This window comes from Cupressus sempervirens, chromosome 4 (assembly GCF_028749045.1).
Source record: "Cupressus sempervirens isolate cs-2001-9-10 chromosome 4, ASM2874904v1, whole genome shotgun sequence".
NCBI lineage: Eukaryota > Viridiplantae > Streptophyta > Pinopsida > Cupressales > Cupressaceae > Cupressus > Cupressus sempervirens.
This window is the reverse complement of record NC_143121.1, coordinates 290,008,498-290,031,257: the sequence shown is the minus strand read 5'-3', so window position 1 is coordinate 290,031,257 and position 22,760 is coordinate 290,008,498. Positions and strand designations below refer to the sequence as shown.

The 22,760-nt window shown below is 33.7% G+C and overlaps 1 protein-coding gene across 2 annotated transcripts in view; it reads left to right on the top strand.

Annotated features, from left to right (window-relative positions):
• Positions 1 to 9,040, top strand: part of SWI3C (SWITCH/sucrose nonfermenting 3C) — an 89,007-nt gene extending 79,967 nt beyond the window's left edge. For both annotated transcript variants that reach the window (XM_089824989.1, XM_089824988.1), the window contains exon 9: positions 8,130 to 9,040. In XM_089824989.1, the coding sequence (XP_089681115.1) occupies positions 8,130 to 8,588 (459 nt within the window). In that variant the 3' untranslated portion in view covers positions 8,589 to 9,040. The remainder of the gene's footprint in view (positions 1 to 8,129) is intronic.
• The last annotated feature ends 13,720 nt before the right edge of the window (positions 9,041 to 22,760 follow it).

Here is a 22,760-nt window from a genome sequence, read left to right as displayed (position 1 = left end):
TGATCAGTTGTAGTGAATGATCAATTGGTGGACTTCAATACAAAGGCAAGTTCAATTTAATTGATCACGTTGACATCTAGGCACCCAAAAATAGTGTTAATGGGAAAGATGCATCATGCACTACAAAGTGTCTAGTGACAGATCTTGTAGAGGATTTGTTTAATAATGAGCATAAACAACCTTCGAGATAGATCCTGACATAACTTTTCACCCAAAAAGGATTTCTTCTCCTTAATTGACAATCTTTTTTGGGTCCTGTTGATGTGAGATTTATTCCATTACACCATGTAAAACAGAATACTTATTTTCTAATGGAATTTAAGCTCTCTTGAATAAGGGTACTCATATGCTAAACAATGTATATGGATTGTGTGATCAAATGAGAGAACCTCAAGGTTCCTTTATTGTGAACTTAGCTCAGCTTTAATGATGTGATATGCTGGGTATCACAAAGGGACTCAACTACTTCAAACTTCTTCCAACCAGACAAATTACAAAGGGATAAGCGTTCTAATGCCAAGAATGTAAGACAATGTTGATGATAGGGCGAGCCTCATAAACTATCCTTGCTTTGTCGTATCAACTGGGCATAGGAGGGTGCTATCTCTCAAGGATGCGAGAATCGTTTTCACATTGTCAATGCTCGTTCAAATACCCTATGAAGGTGTAGTCTAAATGAACATTTCCAATATAAGTTAAACACTTGTAATTTAGGCCCAGACTAACCTTACACTTTTACTTACAATCAACAAATATCAAAAGGTATTAACACTAGCTCCACTACTAATTGCTATTCAACAATATCTTCCATTCAACTACTTCCAGTCAACGTGAAATAAAATTCCCTATTCTAAATGAGGAAATGAACAAACCATGCAATACTTCAAAGCAACACAAGTAATTAACCACCGAGATCAACAATGAAATAGTAATTACTTTGATAGCATTATGACAACAATTTTAGTCTTCCTTTACAAATGATAGGAGTGGAATTTATAGGCCCAATTACAATGTGACCAGGATTGATTTGAAACAAATGGCCTAGATTAATCCATAACAAACCCTAATTAGGGCAACCACAAATAACCAACAAATCAAGATACCAACATATGGGCCAATGGGAAAACTGCATTCCATATCCCTGTGAGGATGAACCAATGAGAAAATAATATGTTCCACATGTCCATTTGTGAATTATTCGTTCGGATGATCTTGGAAATGTCAACTTGGAGCTTTCTGATTGGTTGAATAATGATTGGGTGCCACATCAACTTTGTTTCTTCTTTGTCTTTCTTTAGGAAAGTCTCTCATTGAACTTTCCTTTGAAATTATTCTCAATATCTTAATTTTCTTGAAGTGATGGGTTTCCTTCTATTGATCATGGACTTGCAAGTCTTCACGTCCTTGAACCCTTGACAATGGCTATCTTTCTCATTTGTGAACCTTTTTCTCCTTGGCTCAAAATCCTTTATTCTTTATCCCTCATAGGGACAAATTGGAGTCCCTAACAACTTGTCTTTGAATTAAATCATTTTTGATCCCTATGGAAAATTAATGCAAATAGGGACAAGCTGATCTACCTATAAGATAGTCTTTATTCTTCAAGCATTTAATCAAGTGGAAAGCTGGCTTGCATAGAGACACATGAATTTCAGTCAATTGAATCCTTGAACTTGTCCATGGACTCCTTTAAGTCTGGAGTTGTCCCATGTCATTTCTTGATGAAGGTTTGATCTTGAGATTCTTCCTTGAGCTTGATCCTTGAATTTTTCTTTCCTTTGTCCTAGCTTTGAAGTGCATTATCTTGAAGTGGTATCTTCCTTTGATCTTGACCTCTTTAGGCCAGCCCTCCTCCATTGCTACCTTGGGCTTGAGCTTGAACTTGTCTTCCACCTCCTTTTGTTAACTTTTGCAAATGTCCCTGGCTTTGGACTCAGACATGATTCCTTGTACAAAATACTAAATCTCAGACTTCTAAATCCTTGATTTAATCCTTGAATTCAGTGCAATAACTTAGGAATTCTATCCATATAAATTTGTAAATATAATAGACATTTGAATTAGAATCTTATGGCAAAAAAATGATCAAACTTAGCAATTAGAATGATAAAATCAGACCTCCATCAGTAAAGAAAGAATTCCAATTTTCTGAGGACAATTGATGGTAAGTCTGAAAACAAATCATAATCAATTGTAATGCTATATTAAATTCATCAGAATGCATAATCCATGGTTCTGTTACAAATTATGAGTTAAAATACAGACCAACCATGATTAATTTTTTTTCCATAATTGACAAACTCAAGACTCTCTGAAGACAAGTCTGAAAACTACCTTTTCTGGATGAATTTAATCCTTAAACTTGTTGATCCTTGCACAAAAGTGCCTCATAAAGACTGAGAAACAGCTTCCTTGAAGATTGGGCATGTTAGTGAATTGTGAGAAATTTCCCCAAAATTGCCCCTGTTTCAGACATTTCAAACTTGTCTGAAGATTAATGTGTTCCAGAGCACTTTTGGCCTTGGAATAGGCTTAGAATACCTCCTTTAAGATCTGCAGTAGACTCCCATCAGATTTGATAACACTGACAAACTCATATTTTTTCAGAAAAAAAACAGATTCCAAGGAGGGATTTTCAAAGTTTTGGCCTGCAACTTACGATTTCCAGTTTTGTAATGCCCAGAATCAGTCCAAAAAAAGGTGTTTTGACATTGCAGTGGACCTGCAAACAAGTTTGGGCAAAGTTTGGAAGGTAGGAATTTAATATGATTTTGAAGAAAAATCGCCCATTTAGAGATAATTTCAGACTACTGTTCTGAAAACAGTCGCCTGTCAGCACTTTGACACCTCCATTTGGTCTTCAATCTCAATCTTTTTGCTTTCCAACTTTCCAAACCATCTTGGGTGGATTTAGATGGTTGTGATTTTCCTATGATTTGCAAAAAAAATCGCACCATATAGGTAATCTTCAGATTCTGGTCTGAAGATATGTCCCTTGCATCCCCTTCTTGGCCTCAAATTGATCACCAAACTCAGAATTTTCCCCCTGCAATGATCCACAATCACAGATTTGATGGCTGTAAGAAATTCTAAACTAGCTTGCCAAGATCAGCCTCCTTGGCTTTTCTATCCTTCAACTTGGTCACTTCACCGTCTCCTTGTTTTTTTCTTATGGCTGTAGCTTTTCTTTTAAAGTGGATTTTGGTTGCCTTCACCCACACAAGCAATGTGGGATAAATCTTTGCCACCTAGAAGTTTGTGCAACTTTATTAAATAATTTTTCCTATATTTAATTATTTTTTAATTTTAAAACTTACATAGAGGAAAACCAATCCAAGTAAGGAATTGCAAAATAATTGCACCCCTTTTCACCACCCCAAAAAGGGGGAATTCATACTGACACAGATTATCCATAGTCATTTCCCTTCACTGAAGTAAGGAAATTATTTTTTAATTTTAAAACTTACATAGAGGAAAACCAATCCAAGTAAGGAATTGCAAAAAAATTGCGCCCCTTTTCACCACCCCAAAAAGGGGGAATTCATACTTACACAAAGATTATCCATAGTCATTTCCCTTCACTGAAGTAAGGAAATTCGATCCATGCAATGATAAATCCCTATATTCCATGCCTAGAAATTTCTTGCCTTCACTTGCTCACAAGTGGGGAAAATTGATCCAAACATGGGCCAATTTTCCCGTCAAACATGGGCCAATTTTCCCGTTGGATGAAGTTGGTGGAGATGATGTAGCTGTGAGTGAGGTCACTAAGCAGGTTGGTTAGGATATACAGTTCGATCTCATGTGGGAAGCTGTTTTTAACATACAAGGAAGTTGATGCAGTCTTGAATCTTACCAGGTAAAAATCAACGATGGAATTCTAAGCTGGAGACACTAAAGTTAAAAGGCAGGACAATAAATGTATAGATACTTTCAAACAAGGTGAATCTATTGCCAAGTTAACAACCAGCAAGATGAAGGCTTAGTTGAAGAATACTGAAGAGCCCGAGAAGGAAATTCCAAAAGTTGAAGATATAGTTCGCATTTGAAAAAATATAATAAGGGTGAAGGGCTAGATAAGGAAGCAATTCTTTCATCAAGGTTATGATAGGAAGCTTTGACAGTTTTCTCTCTTTCAGTTAAGTTGCAATAATTGGATTGTAAAATTGACAAATGGATTAGTCAAGGGCAAAAAGAAGTTGGATGATCTCTTAAAGACTCACCCAACTTGGTGTTCCTAGATAAAGTACCATTAGATGTAATTTTTTTTTGAGAATCAAGCTGATGGATGCAGGATGGCATAGAGCTCAACAAAAGAGTGAGCCATTACAAAAAGGTCCAACAAAAAGCCGAGTTTTAGGGATTAGTGTATATTGCTGCTGCAGGCACTAAAGGCCAACCTTTACATGGAGGGTAGAGTTTGAAGAATAAATGAGGTTATTAGCAAAGAAATAGGACTCAAATTAGAAATTAAAAGAATCAAAAATGTGTTAACAACTATTCAGGCTAGTGGGCAAACGTTGCACACACAGTTTTGACATCTAGTAACAGAGAAGAGCTTGACCTTGGGTTCACAAAATAGATAATGTTTTGTCATGTCCCCCTTTGTTAAAAATTGGTTTTTGGTCAATAGTAGTCCATTTTATTCTTCTATGGGTTAATCATAAAAGATTAAGGGGAATAATTAATTTAGTATATAGATAATGTTTTGTCATGTCCCCCTTTGTTAAAAATTGGTTTTTGGTCAATAGTAGCCCATTTTATTCTTCTATGGGTTAATCATAAAAGATTAAGGGGAATAATTAATTTAGTATATATGAATGTCCAAATACTGTCAATATCAAAAGGCCATTGAAATATTGAATTAAATATTTAGACACAGTGGGGAGTTGGATTAGGTTCTGCAACAGAAATTTGAAATATTTCTAATTACGACTTTCCCACCAAGACTGGAGTGGGAAATTAAAATACTTCTAAATAATTATTCTTCCACCAAGTGCAGATTTAGGAAGTAAGAGTCAAGTAGAAATTTGTAATATTTCTAATTAGTGATATTTCCACAAATTGGCCAAGGACAAGATAAATACAAAAAATCTTTGGGAAATGGGATATTGATGCCATTTCTACTTTTCAATTTGTCATGGATGGAAACCCTCGGAGATTGGAGGTTTGTGGACGGAAGCCATAAGTTTTGGATGGATAGGGGACAAAATCCCATTGTTCACATAGAGCAATTTCATCCAGAGGCTAAGTCATCGATGCATCTGGGCTGGAGGGGGATGCGGGTGCGGATGCGGACTGGTGCAGTGATGCGGGAGGATGTGTGGGGTTTGTTGTCAGGAAGCACAATCTTCCCCTGCAGATGCCATATAAGCTTGAACTAACCAATATGACCCTTTGGCAAAATATGAACTTCTGCACATATGATGAGCATCTACTGAATTGCATTCCTCCTTTGGCAAAATAGTTCCTCCATCTGTACTGCCCGTTGTCGTTTTTTCCATGAGCTGCTAGAGCGAGTGCTAGTTTATTTAATTTTTAAATTTTTATGACTTTTCTATATTTATAGATTATAGTTTATTAATTTTTTATCTTATTATTATAATATATAGTTATTAATAATTTTATAATAGAATTTAAAATCTATGACTCGATATTTGAAAATCTTATAATATTTTATTAATAATAGAATAATAAGATTTAGATAGATAATAATATTATGAAGTTAAAGAGTATTATATTATTATTATAAGTAAAGATAATATAAATATTTTACATGATGATTTTTAAAATTTTAATAATATAATTAAATTAATAAATTACTATTCAAAAATTATATTTTATATTTAAAAGTAAATAAAATTTGTATAAGGCGAATTTAATTTAAATTGGTATAATGTTGAATCACACGAAAATGGAAGGGTTTCTCTTTTTCTATTTAAGAACTGACACTATATTTTTCCTTCCTTTTCTCTCTTTTCTTTCTGATATTAGATCTGATATTTAATATTTCATGTATTTCTTTTCATACATAAATTATAGTTGACAACTTTACACACACACACACACACACATATATATATATATAAATTTTTTTAAATTTTTTTTATACATGACGTGATAGTGAATGTTTCAGTTGTTTCCCCGCCCCCTACAATTCTATGGGCAGTGGAAGCAGCGGTTCGAAAGCCCATATCCCTTCCAGTTATAGGACCATATCCTGTAAAGACTTTTTCACCCGACCTACTATTCTATGGGACTACCTGTCTTGATGATTATGAACCTCGAATCCGAGATTTTAACAGGTTTGTTGTTTCTAAATTGCCCTCTACCCTATTATCTGGAGTTCACGACCCTATAGCTGTGAAAGATTGTCTTGAAGTTCACCCAAAAAAAGCTCGGCATGTATGGATGCACCCAAATGCATCAAAAATTCCCCCCGCAAAAAAAAATCCGCACATCCACGCATCAGCACCCCGCTCCTGCATCAGCATCAGAACCAGAATCAGTAACTTAGTCCAGAGGTCGCATTGAAGCTTCAAGATGATTTTAGCAGTTTCAACAATTTTTTATTGTGTGTTCAGGGCCTCATTAATATTGTTGCAGTAATTCTATATGTGTTTTGAGGGTTTGGCTGCTGTGATTAATCTTATTTTAGATCATAGCCTATGCATTTTCCATTTGAAAATCAAACAATATCAGTCTGTGGAGTTACACTGACATTGAATGTATTTTGACTATATTAATGTTGCTGCTGAACAGATCAGTTTCAAAAGTGATCAAAATCCAACTCAGTGATGTTCTATAAATTTATTTTTTAATTTGGCCCTTTCTATGCAAAAGAGTAGCTAACTAGTTTGGGTTTTTCAGGGATGTTTTGTGTAATATTTGTGAATCTAATTTCCAGATCTGAAAGTAATATTATATTTTGGGTTGAGGAGAACAATTTCATTGGCTTTCTGGAGGTCTCAAGGATTTACCATTGTTGTTGGGTTGAATGTTTAATGAAAAATGAATTTTTTCAATTGCAGAGTAAATCTTAAACAGAATGGTAAATCCTCAATTGGAATGTCAGGCTTTTGAGAAAGCATCCAACTTGAGATTATTGACGAAGTCACAATCTGTTGATTTGGTGTCACACAAATTTTGTAAAGCTTGCGAAGCAAATACTTGAGCTTTTATGTCCATGACTTTTGAAAAGATCACTTGATTTTTCAAAATTCTTGGAATTATAGGAGGGCGAGCATGGCATGTGACATGTGCCATGAACTCAATTTTTTTCCGGGATGACATGGATGACAGCTATAGATAAACAGTTCTGATAAGTGGATTTTTATCAGCAATGGCATTCTTGTGAGTTTTGTCAACGTATCACGTAAAACTATTGTTGTTGTATCCATGTTTTCGAGTTCATGTTTTTGTTTATCTTGAAGTAAAATGTTAATTCATGTTTGGGTTTTCTCAGTTTTCTGGTTAAGATTTATAATCAGTAATCTCCCCTCTGTTGCATTTGGATAGATTATTGCTTTGCATTTCACCATGTCTTGATATCTTCGATGAATGTATGAAATAAATAAATAATAGCTGGAGTTAATATGGGCTTCTTTCCTTCTATGAAGGAAAAGTCAACAGCTGATTGAAACAGAGTATCTGGTTAGCTAATGTGGATTATTTGCTATCTAGCTTTTTTGAGAAAGGTTTAGCACATCACTGCTTTGCCCAAACAGATAAGCATTTATTGATTGTTGGCCATAATTGTGAACTAGCGTGTCAATGAATTTTAAGTAAATCTGATTAATTGTGAATTTTCTTGTTGATTATTTCCATAAATAATGATAATATTTTATAGTTGCTTAGGAAAAACAAATCCCCAATTTTTTTTGGCCTAATTGATGTATGATACTGATGTTTCTCAAGTGTTTCCATGTTATTTGTACACGACAAAGAGTTCATTTTGATTACAATCACACTTTTCAGAATTGACTTTCAAAGCATGTTTGATTTCAAGTTCTATCAGATTTGCTTGCTGCTTGCAATTTCTTTTTATTAGGTAACGAGCTAGAAAATTATTGGAAAAGGTATAAATGAGTGTTAAGATAGAAGCTGAAGTTTATAATTGAATTTTGCAGTTGAAGAGAGTTGAGATCAAATTGAAACAGTTTGCAGAGATCGAGACTATGTTGTTGAAGGAATGTGAGCAGGTGGAAAGGTCAAGACAGAGATTTTCAGCAGACCGTTTGCGCATGATGTCGAATCATTTTGGTTCGGGTGTGTCATCTGCTGTGGCTGCTGGGGCTGTATCAGTAGTACCTGCAATGAACAACAGACCCGCAATTCCACCAACCTTACCGTCAGCTTCACATTCTGGTTTTGGACCCACAACTCATCCAGCAATGCCCTTTATGACCAGACCATCTATGTTTCCCTTTGGACCAGGTGCTGTTGGATCATCTGTACCCTTGTCAGCAATGCAGTCTTTATCGGGTGGATCCCCTGGATCTATCATGATGGGTTCCAGTGCTTCAAATTCCAATGTTGCTCATAATCTGTTGAGACCTGTTACTGGAACTAACACAAGTGCCAATTAACAAGATCTTTTTGTTCACATATCTGTGCATCATAGAGATATCATTTGGGTGGATCATATATTATTTTCATGTTCAAGAATGCTCCACAGGCAAGTTGACTAATCTTTTGGATCATTCTTCAGTCCATCTCTGAACACATGCCCTTTTCAGACAGCAGCTCTGACAGGCAAGGAAGAAGAAGATTATATCTTCTCACACATCTTGTTTTCAGATTGTCTGCTTCCCCTTTCTCAGTTTCAGATGTTGTGACAGCCAACCTGCAAGGCTATTTGTCCTGCTTTGTAATTTATATTTATTTTGAGCTTGAAGAAGCATGCGGCTGGATCCTTGTTTATTATGCATCTTAAACATTTGCATAGTGTTCATTCAATGGAGGCAAGGTAGATAGCCCTAGCATATTCATCTAAAGCATGCACCATTTATGAAATAGAAATTCTACACAGTTTTTGCAATCCAAGTATAAATATCTCCCCCTCATTACTTTTGCCTCTAGTTTTGGTCATCAATAGAGTTTACAATTCTACAACCTGTTTCAAGATGAGTAATGCAAGGATAGAGAACTGATTGATAAGAATAGGAATACATATGGAATTTTGTTTCACATTGTTTTGTTGCTAATTGGATTTCGTGCTAATTTCTTTGCTTTCTGCCATTTCATATTCTTGTGGTAAGCTGCAGTTGTTTTGAATATAAATATAAATTGATGAAGAAATTTGTCAGTTATATTTTGGAGAATTGTGGAATATCTATTTTAGGATGGCATTGTTATCTCCATTGGAGTGTTGTACAGGTTGGTAAATAATACTCAGATACTGTCTGATTGTGGTTTGGTCATAGCTTTCTTTATGGGATATAGAAGAGGCCAAGAGGAAAACAAAGTAAAGGAAGCAATTGCCTCACATCACAAAATTCACCATTGGAACTAAAGCGGATTCTGTGGAGAATTAAGACAGACAGAATGAAGAAGAGGTTTCTAAGAGGAAAACAACTTCAAAAAAGTTATTTTTTGTACAAAAATGACTGGTGTTGCTGGTATAGCAAATCGGAAGGCCAGATGTAAAAAAGACATGCAAAAGTTGTAGGAATGAGTAACCCTTTCCTCTTCGTTTGGCTCTGTACCATCTAGACAAAAAAGGATGGTATGTGCTACCCTTGCTCTGCCCTTGCCCTTGCCTTGTAATAGTTGAAACAATCAGCCCTTGTTTCCTTTGCTTTCCAACATAATGTATGAGAGAAAAACATGCATACGAAGTGTAAGAATAACTTTTATGTCAAAACTTAATATACAAGACACAAGCTAACACAAAATATACTTTGGAACACCCTCTCATACTCCACTATTTCATTCAACAAAATAGCAATTCAAAACACATATAATGAACACTATTGAACCATCAAATTCATATCGTAAATCTACACATCCTAACCCATGCTCTTCACATATACCCTTCAAATAGGAAAGAATAGGTCCTTTTATAGTCCACATGATACTAGCCATTTGGTTTCAAGTGTACATATAGTGATAATGATGAAATTACCTTGTACTCCTTGTGGGAGGGCATCTAACTGTGCTACAAATGAGGGGTGTACATACCCTACCCCTTTGTGGGATTTGAACTTGTCACCTCTCTTGCAGGAGTAAGATGGAGACTCAATAGTGATATTCTACTCAACCAATCACTTGAATCACTAAATGTGTTTGCTTATATAGAGTCAAGCTCACACAAGCACAACCAAGTGGTAAAGTAAAAGTTAAAACCATGTGACTCAAATCAACAAATTCACAAACCATTAACTTTGTACTTTTTTTTCAGCACTAAGCTTCCATTTTATTAATAGTTTTACAATTTGAAATTAAATACATTTATTCTATATGTAAATATATGTATCTTAATGTTACAATACAACACATAAAAGTAGCTCTCTGAATTTTTAGTTCGTAGTCATGCGCTAATGGACATCCATCTAGGTGCCCTTAGGAGCTCCACACAGTATTATATTAAACATTGCAAACAAGAGGTACAATATTTTAGTCCAGCATTCTCCAACTTTTTTAATACATTACATGAGTCAATCAATGCAAGTGCCATTATAACCATATACAAAACCGCACCAATCTCCAACATGACCTTGGTGAACATGATGAGAACTGGATTTAAATGTTAAAGATGATTAAGGGATTGGTTCTAACATGTCCTTGACCCAAAGTGGTTAAGCAAGATTATTGCATGTGGAAGTTGATGAATGGTGTGAAATCTAATAAAAATTATAGGCAAGTTATTAATTAAGATATGGTTTCACCTTCATATCTTGAGTGCTTGTAAAGGCTACAAATGTTTTGGGAAAAGAAGGGTTATGATCAAATGTAAGCTAAAAATGCATCTTTGTTGATTAATAGTGTGTTGCCTCTATTTTTAAACACCCAATTTTTAAACTTTGTATTAAATCTAACTTTGGGCTTATCTAAAATGTACACCTGTCAAAATCTTTTAGAATGTGTACATATGTGCTTTTAATTAAAGATGATCATCTTCAAGTCCTTTGATGTATAGTCGTATTGCACATTGGCCAAGAAGTGGAAATGAGCAAAACTTTGAGGCAACCACTTGCGAGCATGCCCCTGGTATTGCTATGAGCCATGTGACCAATTCTTGTGACAACCTACTTTATAGTTTGCAAACTTTTAATGCTTCTATTTGCAATCATTTATATCCAAAAAAAAACATTAATATTTTATCCCGTAAACCTTGTCACTAAATCATTTTGCACTGTGATCTCTTGGTCAAAAGTTATTACTTTGTGTACATTCACCTAGCTCTAGTAAAGGAAAGCCAAAGGGTAAGGAAAAATTTGTTTCCCCTTCCCCTTGCTCTAGGAAAACAATTGTAGAAGGGAAGAAAGTATAGGTTCTCATTCAATGGATAAAGGGAAGGCCATGATTGGGATTGATCCTCCTTGTGGTTTTGGGAAAGATGTCTTTGAAACTTTCCCTAGCTTGAATTATTCTTACTTGTCTTACCCCACCACTAATAGGGAGGATATGCTTAGGTTCCCTTGTGATTTGAATGTAGTTTCTTATTATTTTAACTGTGATCAAGAGTTCTTAGATGACATTTTAGCTATTGCAAGAAATGGAGTTGTGTATTGTTTTAGACTCATCGAATGTGTGTTTTATGAAATCAAGGAAATACAAATCAAACAAAGGGATATGAGCAACAAATTGGAGGTTGATGAAACACGTGGAATTGATAAGAGCAACAAGCATGGCAACAAAGATAGGAAATTATGGATTGAAGAAGAGAAAAACTTAGTGGCTAATTACCTTAATAAAACCATTGAGGCAATTGAGAAGTTGAAGAACTAAGAGAGGTTTCTAGTCTTGAGGAGAAGCTAAAGAATGTCAATGACTCCCTTCAAAATGTTGTGAACGTTAGCCACAAGGTCATTATGACAACCATTGATAATATGCACACAATGCTGAGTAATCTGGAGAACCCACATTGTGACAAGCTATTTGTGGAGCTTGACATTGACAAAGGCAAAGGTCTAGAGGAATTGTCAAGACCTAATGAAAAGTTGAATATAAATGCATAAAAGACTCCTTAGGACATACATGAGCTAAAGAATGCAATGCTTAATATAAATCAGCTCTAGTCAGAGGTCGCCAATACTCCGAAGAACATGGTTTGCTTTGTTGTCTTTTTTTCACCATATGCCATGTTTAATCTATGGGTGGCTGTCTGATTTTGGTTTGTTCTTTTTTATGATAAATCTTGTTAAGAATCTATTATTGCTTAGGGTTCCTCAGAAATCATTTTTTGTCTTTTAGAGGGCAAAAATAAGTGAAATAAAAACTAAAAATAAAAATTATATAACTTCACTTTCAAAAAAATAAAATTAAGAAAGGTGGTGATTTAATAAAGTCAAATACATGTGCTGTGAAATCAAAATTCACAACATAATTAGATTATGGGATTTAAAATATGAATGCAGAAAATGTGAATGGGGATCATATCTTAGGCCCCGTATGGGATTTAAAATATGAATGCAGAAAATGTGAATGGGGATCATATCTTAGGCCCCGTTTGGTTGCTGGAATATGAGTGGAATAGGAAAACGAAATTAGAATATGTTTTATATTCGCTGTTTGGTAAGCTCAATCAGAATTGGGAATAGGAAGACATATTCCAATTTTGCCCCTAAAATGAGCATATGTCTATGCTAAAAAATATCTGTTATTGGAATAGGCCATTTCCATTCCCATTCCGATTTTCCATTAAAAAATAATTTTTATTTTTTTTAAATTTTTTATTTTTTTTGAATTTTTTTTTTTACTTTTACTTTTTGAATTTTTTTTGTTAATTTTTTTTAAAATTTTTTTTTAATAACATTTTCTAAAATTATATCTATTTGTTTAAAAAAATGAAAATGAAAATGAATTAACTAAAAAAATAATAAATTAAATTTTTTTTTAGGAAAAATGTTTTAAAAAATACAAAACTTAACCTTATTCCTATTCTATTTTTGTACAACCAAACAATAGATTAACATATTCCTAGTCGAATTCTAAGTGCACCAAACATGATTGGAATTGCCTATTTCTATTCCCATTCCTCATTTCCATCTCCATTCCATTTTTCTATTCTAATTTTCTATTCCTATGCCAGCAACCAAAGGGGGCCTTAGGGAAATGACTATTGGACATCCATGCTCATAGATTTGAACCTACATAAAAAATAATTCATGATTTATAACCAAGTGAATTTCAAAAAGTGAATGCAAAGAATTGTAGAAGATAGAAAGTAGATACAATAACTAATAAAATTCTCCCTTAAAACTAAAAAAAAAAACTAAACTAATAAAATTCTCCCTTAAAACATAACTAAACTAGTTATATTAAACAGAGATCCTAATATTTTAGTTCATTTTTACGATTGCATCTAAAAATTTGCAAGCAGTAGATGCAAAGCTCAATTCATAACTTACATCAACCAATCCCCTTCCTTGCTGCACCAAAATGGGATCTACAAACAAATATCAGCACATATTGAGTTCCTCAAAGAAATTTCAAGGAATAAAAGAAAATGCTTACAGGATATGCGGAAAATGAATTTGCTAAAAAGTTGAATTTTTGAGCAACACCAATTAGCAGCGCAAATCCAAATTTTACAAATTGCTCTTTCCTGAACATGCATGGGAAATGTGTCAAAGCAGGCCAAGACAAGCATGTGAATTGTTTGAATGCAATGTGAATAGCTTATGCACACAATAGATTTGTAGAAAAAGGCAATAAAATCTTTCAAGCAGGTGCAGTTGGCCGGCCTGAAGATAAATCCCAATCACCTTTGTATTTGTGTTTCATGGTGCTCTCAGATGAAGCGCTCATGGAAATGCATGAAAAGAAGAATCAGGATAATGTCAAAGCTATCAGAAATGTTCTATCAGTTGTTTGAAAATGATGGTGTATTTCAGATCACACTACACGATCCATTATCAGGATGCAAGACACCACGGACTAGGTATAAACGGTTTTCTTCATCAGATACTGCATTGGTTACCAAAAGCATTACATAGTAATCACAAAATGGATTTCTTGAAATTAGCTTTAAAAACTCTCGAGCTAATACGATTGGTATGTGTAAATATAGGTTCCACAAAATTTGGAATCATAGAGAACGAAGCTAAGTTGTTTGATAGAGCACCTGCAAAGGGTGTCAACTCAAAGAGCTAAACTTGATAATTGAATGAAATACACAAAATAGATTTGTTAAGCGTTTCACAGAATTCTTCAAAGCAACACTATCTCGTGCAATGAACATAATTTCAAGATCCGTATAAAATGGATGTTTTAAAAAAGAATCACAAACTTTTTAGATAATTGAGTTTGTGGATATAAATTGAATTATGCTCTAGTCAATATGCATGAAAGAAAGAACCTTAGAAAAATACGAACCACTTGCGAAAATGTCTGAGGAGAATGGCATCTCACATAGCATCACTGTTTTCGGATTTGCACAAAATAGATTTACTGAAAAGGCTTTGTAAAATTTCAAAGGAATGTTGTATGTAGGATTAAAAAGACAAAGTATAGAGGAAATTATAGATGATCAATGAAGTGTTTGAAAGATCACCATAACGTATCCTTCCTGTTGGAGGCCTTGGGAAAAATAGGAATGAACCGTATGCTCTTAGGTTACTATGACTGGCATCTACTGGTTGACTCCAACCTAATGTTTCTAGATTATGATGAACTTAGGGTGCAAATAATTCTCCCCAAGACAAATTTTATCCAACGGTGGAGGCAGAAGATTTGAAGCAGTGGTTATTTTAACAGATGGGAACGAGGATCACATTCGTGCATTGTCTTGGGCAGTTCTAGTGTCAACTCTTATACCAAAATCTTCTCCAAACCATTCACTATGGAGTAGAACTTATTCGAATTAACATCCAATAATAGATTATGGTTGTGGGTTTGTATTTTATTGTGAAGATATGATCCTTTTTCACACAGGAGATGGAAAGATTGATACCTTTGGATAAGAAGCTTTGATTGGGTAGCATGAGACAGTTGATTAAAAAAAAAATTATAAAATGGATAGGGTTCAATTAATTAGAATAAATAGTATGTCCTTTCTTACCGTTTGAGACGAATCACATTCATAAATGTAAAAAATCAATGCAAAGTTGAATTTCTCTAATTTAAGTGTTTTTGTGAGTCAAAATAAGATGAAAAGATACAAAGATGAATTATAGATTTTATTCGAAGGTACAAGAACTTCGACATCATTCATTTATACAAATAAGAACACCAAAATTTATGTGAAAATTCAAAATGAGAAAAACTACAAAGATACCAATTTTCATGAAATGAATACCTATTAGGGTGAAATCAGTTAAGGTGGTTGTTGGAAAGTGGCATAAATCGAGACATCTCTAGAATGGTAAGTGAATACTTAAATGAGGATGACTTGATGAAGACATTCTTAATGGCCTTTGTGAAGGCTAAAGAGAGAGAGAGAAGAAGAGTAAGAAGTACACTAAGATATTGAAACAAGCACTTGATAGACTACAAAGGACTTTGCCACATCATTTAACACTTTAAGGAAGCAATATTATAGATAGTCTAACAAGTTTGATAAATGACGTTGATGCTGGCTTAAGGAGACAACTAAAGTAAGAGGAGGAGGGTTTGAAGCAAAATAACTCCAAAAGGTATGTTAAAACATTGTGAATAGTGTCAAAGTTATAGATGAATAGATTAGAGACATTAAAGTATGGGTTCACAAGGAATAGCAAATGTACATCACCTGTACAAAATCACTCAAGTATGTTGAAGATGTTATTGAATGCATAAAAGATGACAGGGAGAAATTAGTTGATGAATTTGCACAGACAAATTTGAGTGTATCTAACATGGATAAAGTAGTTAGCAAGATGTTTTATGCAATTAGTATTTTATAGAAAGAAATGGAAAGAGTATTGGGAAGATTAACACTATTGCAAATATTCTATCCCCTAATCTTGAGATGATATATAAGAAACTTGAACTATTGGAGTCTTCTAAACAAATAAGGCATTTAGACCATTTTCCTTGTAACAAGTAGAAATTACAACATTTGCTATTTGTGGCAATAAACAAGTCGCTGAGACTATGATGAATACATGTACTAGAGAGTTTGGGGGTCTGCGAAGAAACTTTTCAAATGTTTTTAGGTTTGTTTAAAAATAAATAAATCTGAATGCACTATAATTTTGATTTGTAAATATATCACTCACTTTTGTCATTAATGTCAAAGGGGTAGTTAGGGTAGTGAAAATTGTGTAATGCATGTATATTTATATAGCATAAAGGCAAGTACTATAACATTCCCATCTTCCAGGTCTTAGCTAACAACTAGCATAACATTGAATTACATATACCACTTCTCATTCATGAGAAGGAAGTTATAACAGTTATGTCCACATTAAAGAGATTAACAGTTACAATCACTTTAATTAAGTTATCATAACTAACAACTAAAGGCATCATTAGTAAATTCAAATAGAGGATTTATGTTTTCCATACCCTAAAATCCGAAACTTGAATCTGCCTTGGGAAGCATTTGCAAAACCCATGTTAGTCCACATATACCATATAGGGCACAAATAATTATACCATTGTATCGTAATGACCAACACCATTTAGGGCATCAAATACCACTGCATCATCCCTTTCCTTTCCTATTGCTACTATGGAAAATAACATATAATTAAAAGAAATGTTCATATTCATTATTTACATAAATGAAGGACAGTTAAAACAACCATCAAGTAAGCCTATATCATGAATACACATACATTTCTTGTTCAATTGGAAAATCAACTGATTAAACTATTTTCTGGATACATTAAATAGGAATTGCTTTTTAAGCATTTGGAGGAATAGCTGATTAAGCAATACTAATCATCTAATATTTCTTCAACTTGAGATTTCAAATATCATAAAAGTAAATACCTCTTACTAGAGGATATTGACTATAAATCATATCTCTATCTTGTGCAAGCCCTGGCATTTTATGGAGAGGAGAAGCACTGTTAGGGGCTTAACCACCCAACCACAGACCCTTAAATATCTCCACACAATCTCAATTGAGAAAGGACCTCCATACCCGGATGTAGACACGAGACACCCTATCCAACCACTGAGGATCCTGGCATTGGAGTATTAACCCACTGCTTGACTAGACAACAAGATCTAAACATTGGACTACCATGAGCTGACTCAATTATTTAATGTTGTAATATTTATAAGTTCGTTACTGATTTCATCTTGTTTTTTTTTCATTGTAGGGATGTTCTCTCTTCCAACCCTCTATCTTAACCATTTTGACCCTTATGGGTGCTTCCTAGGAGATCCCCTTGAGAAGAGTTCGGTTCTAATATTAATTTGCATTTCTAAATCCATGTCATTGCACAAAGATTTTATCATGGCTTCAAATACTAAAATTATCTCAGAGGCATATTGCGTACACCTTTGTATAAGTTGGCATATTTTATAAATATGCATAGTAAGTAGTTTAGTGGTTTGGAACATCATATCATGCAAACAATTTTGTAAGTAACATTTGCATATCCGATTTTCTTGCACTAAAATATTGACAACATCTGAAGCTCACATCTACAATATCATCATTCAATTCTCTTGCTGTAACATAAATGAGGGAATAATATAATGCATAACTTGGCAATGGTCACCGCTTCCTAGCTATGCAATTGGGTTCCTTGCACTTGTATACTTTGAACTCCCACAATGGAGACTCACTGCACTTGTAGACAATAAACACACTTCTATAGATAGAGGTTCTTGCTTAATTTAATTATGGAATAGGGTTGCGGTCGGTGCAAATCACAAAGCCATCATGGTTGAAAATTTGATGATCGTGAATGTAAAACGGTTGCAATAACACAACTACTGTGATTGTAAAATGATTGCAATAATAGAGCTATCATAATTAAGAAAGATGGAAAACTCAAAGCTTGAATGCTTGGTAACTACTGTGGTATCAAGAGGTGTTTGGTAATGGAATCACCATATAGAAATTGCTTCTTCCACAATCTCGGTTACAAGACATAACAAGAAAATGGTGGTGGTGTGAGCTTCAATAGAAAACGAGGAGCCATTAGCTATTACTTGACAACATTCTATAAAGAAACCAAAAAGGTCATCAACAAAAATATTTAAAATGGCCATCTCAAATTATAAGGCCTGATGAAAATCAATATAGAAATATGAAAGGTTGTCATACATGAAATAATATTAAAATGTAGGCAAGGTGAAAGAAATAATAATATTGTCGTAGTATATAACATCAAGATATCTATAGATACCTATATATGTATGTTTGTATATATGTGTACATGTGTAAACCCCAACCAAAAAATTCTTATGTATACGCCATATCTCAAGTATCCATATACGTCCTTAGATATATAATATTTGTTTACATATATACACATATACATGTATGCACATTTATAAAAATTTAGGTATCACGATGTTGATATGTTAGGAAATGCCTATACACTAGATGCTCCAACCAACATGATCAAATTTTAATTCATGCTTAGTGATTTCTTTTATTATTAAATGATATATAATTTAATAGGTTAGCTCATGGTCATCCAATGTACACTCTTTCTTGCCTAGTTGTTTACCCTTAGCCATTGTGGTTTAGGACTTATACCTATTTTCTTAGTGATGGTGGTGCCCCCATGTTCAATTCTTTTCTGTCAATGCTTCCACCCCTTTGACGTGCTCTTATAAGGAAATTCTCCATGATTATACCATATTCCTTAATATAATAACAATTATCATAACAAGTTATTATTCATCAACCATAATAACGATTAATCACCATTTCACTTCCCATGATTAATAACCAACTTTCCAAGATTTCAAGATAACAATATAATAGCATCATAGCCATTAAATAACATGTCTTCTTCATATGAAATTATAATGATTAACCATCTTACCATTGCACATGATCATAACAAATTTTATTTGTCAACTAACTTCACATGAAACCTCAACAACCATAAGAACATTTTTAAATTGAGTCAAAAAGTCAGAATGTAACAAGTACAATATGGAGTAAGGGGAAGCACAGTGTGATCAAGAATACATAAAATAAATGTTGACATGAATAAAGTTTTGGCCAGTTTTTCAAAATTTTAAAGCTTTCACACTTAGCCAATTTTCACGCTTAGCCAATTTTTCACTAAGTGTTGCCATCAACGCGGAAGGGGGAGATTAGTGGTAAGTTGGCTAGTATGAATATATGGATATTTTCATTTATGGAAACACTCTCATAAGATAAGGTCACACAACGTTAAAGTTTAATTTTGTATTTGATTGATAAGAAAATTGTCTAAGCCCAATAGAGGATTACTGTTAGTAGAGGCACAATTTCAGTAAATGACTTCATTGAATTAATATAATTGGCCATAATTTTGGAATATAATACAATAGATTTTTAAGATGATATATTTATGTTCTTTGGTATTAGTCTGAATATTGCATGCGTTTTGGTTGGAAAACATGAAGATAGGTTATTATCATAGAGTTAGAAAATAAGACAAAGATCATATATTTTGGCTAATAAATTTAATTTTCTTGACAATTCAATAACTTGGAAATGTAGGGACAACATCCTAGATGTCAACCTCCAATTATCACATTGTGATAATAATTTTTAGATAAGTTTTTACACTCAGGTCTAACTAAATAGGAAAAATAGAAGGGTATATAAGAAGACATTTTATATATGTGAATAGATAATGATGCTATGATTATGTCATGCAATATTTATGTATGTTGGGATATTTACATTTTGACAATAAGATGTGATCAGATATTGCACATGCATGATCAAATACAAGGAACACAAAAGGACTAATAAGTTATTGAAGATATCGGTATAGTCAGTTTTGGTATACTATCTATATCTCTTGTATAAATTGTAAATCATTGTATGAGAAGTGATCTCCTTTTGTAATACAAATCCAAATTGGGTTAAGGCATCTAATGAGGTCTAGTCCTCTAAAAAGGACTTATGTGCTAAATGTATGCAATGGACTTCTAAGAGGGTCAACACTCCTAACATAGTAGTTTGGATTAGTACATTATCTTGTGTGTACCATTTAAACTAGGGTTTTCCTTTTCCCAGGGTTCCTTAGTTAACAAATCATGATTTGATGAGTCTTATTGTGTTGTTTACTTTACTTTTTAGTTTACTCATTTATTCAAGCATATGGTTAACTGCTGAAATCTAAAATTGGGCAAAAAATGTAGGAGTATAGATTCACCCCCCTCCTGCCAGTATTCCCTATTTATAACATATACAAAATAGAACAATATGCCATTTTGGCACCTTAGGGTATAGTTTGAACATATGTTTACCTATACTAGGTATAGGTCAAACCTATTTTGACCTATACTTCAATTGTTCCTATGCCTAGATTTTTGTAAAATTATAATTCCAAAACTACAAAATTCACGATCATAGACCATAATGGTTTCATATTGTGATAGTTTCTCAATAGGTTATTTCTAAATTGAAGTTTTCTCCTCTACTAGACCTCAGGTTGAATAGATAATTTTTGAATTCACTTTATCACTAACAATTGTTGGAAATCTAATGGGAAAGTAAAACATTGAGGGGGTGGGGGGTGGGGTTGAATATGGATATCTAAAATTTTTACCACTTCAAACATAAACTTTATTAAAACTTAATTCACCACACAACTCAATCCTTAACCTTTACCATGCATAATAATATATCAACATGTAATATTAGATCTAATGACATGAATAACACACATAGATACTTGATCAACACATAAAATTATATGTGGTAATACATAAACCTTCCAATGAGAAGGTAAAACTGTGGTGGGGATGACACCCACAAAATCTTCACTATGACAGCAATAAAGTGTGCCTGTTAGGGCTACAATTTTGATCACTTCTAATGATCTACCCTATGAGGGCCTTGCTCTATTAAAATATTACAAGACTGTGAAGTCTACCTTGATTAAAGGATTTATACATCACAATAAAGTGATCACTCTATTAGGAGATTTACAATAGGTCTTTTAGGACCACTGTGTTAAGGGATTCACTCGATACACTGGTTAGAATGTAATTAGTACCATGATCCTTCGGTATGCACTTTTTTTTGATGATGTATCTTCTCTTTCCAATATGTAATAATCTCAATGTGATTGATATGCAATATCTTCTCTCTACACTTCTCGGTCACCATAGTCTTTCAACCTCTGATTCACCTTCAACTGCACAACCCTCTTGCGAACAACTTCGACATCATGAAATTCTGTCTTAAACCCTTCTTTTACAGACATCTAAAGAAATTTATAGATCTTGATAAATAATAAGGATTCATACTTTTTTTTTATTAGTCATTCTTATTTTATGATTGGTTGATCATGAAACATAGGGATTAATGATCCATAATTACAAGCATAATTAGCTCCTTGATTCTCTCCTTGACCATAGAGACATGCTTTCAGCTTGGAAAAAATGGATTACATATGAGTTTGTTCCATTCCAGACTCATACAAAAACTATGGAACTCAACACATATACCTCTTGATGCTCAACTTTTCTTGATCCTTCATACTATCCCTTTGTGTGAAATTCGCTCGACATATACTATTTATTCCTTCTTCGCTCAACTATTGTAGCACTCAACATTCACTATTCTTTCCTTTTGGATAACTCAGCTAGTGTGTTGCCCTCTTAACTACTTGACAAAAACTAGATTTCTCAACAACATTTATGTGCACTTGATAACTATATCTACCTCGACACATGCTCACTTGTTTACTTCTTCATTTAGTAACTTGATCTATATGGTGGCTTGATCACAATGGTGAATGACCAACTTTGCCTAGTAAATGACTAAGTGTTTTTCACTAATAGACAATAGCCTTTAGGGTCAACAATCCCCCTCTTTGGCATTAGTGGAAAATAAATTATCATTATAAAAAATGCATACATGATAAAACTTCAAAACTGTAACTCCTTCTTTGGGTGTCATTCATACCTTAGATCAATAACTATATATATGTTGCCCTGTTTCTCGATACACAAAAAATTTCTCCCTTGTGTTTCTCTGTACAATATTTGCCCCTTGTTTTTGTCATGGTTGTCTCATAGTAACATTAGGTTGAGGACCGAGGACTATACCAAACTTAACCAAGAATGGGTGGTTCCATTTTACAATAGTTGACATTGTATTATCTTAATTGTTCTTGAGTGTCTCAAGAAATTGGTGTTCAATCTCCAACCTAGAAGCTATATTCACCATATTATCTACAATAAACAAATTTTGATTTCTCTAAATTAAATCCTTGGCAGTCTTCAAATGTTTTTGCATTACCTCCAAATGAGGTGTCAACAAAGCTTGAATTGTTGTGATCTCTACATTTATTCTACATTCATCTTACATCAACTCAGACTGTTTGCCTTGCATAAATCTTAGCTTTGAAAAATGTACTAAACTTGACTTGGCATCCAAGGTGAGTGTGTTCCCACTCTACTGTAAATCAACACCAATCTTATCCATTTGTTCCCTTATTTGATTTTTAAATGATGAGACATTACGCAAC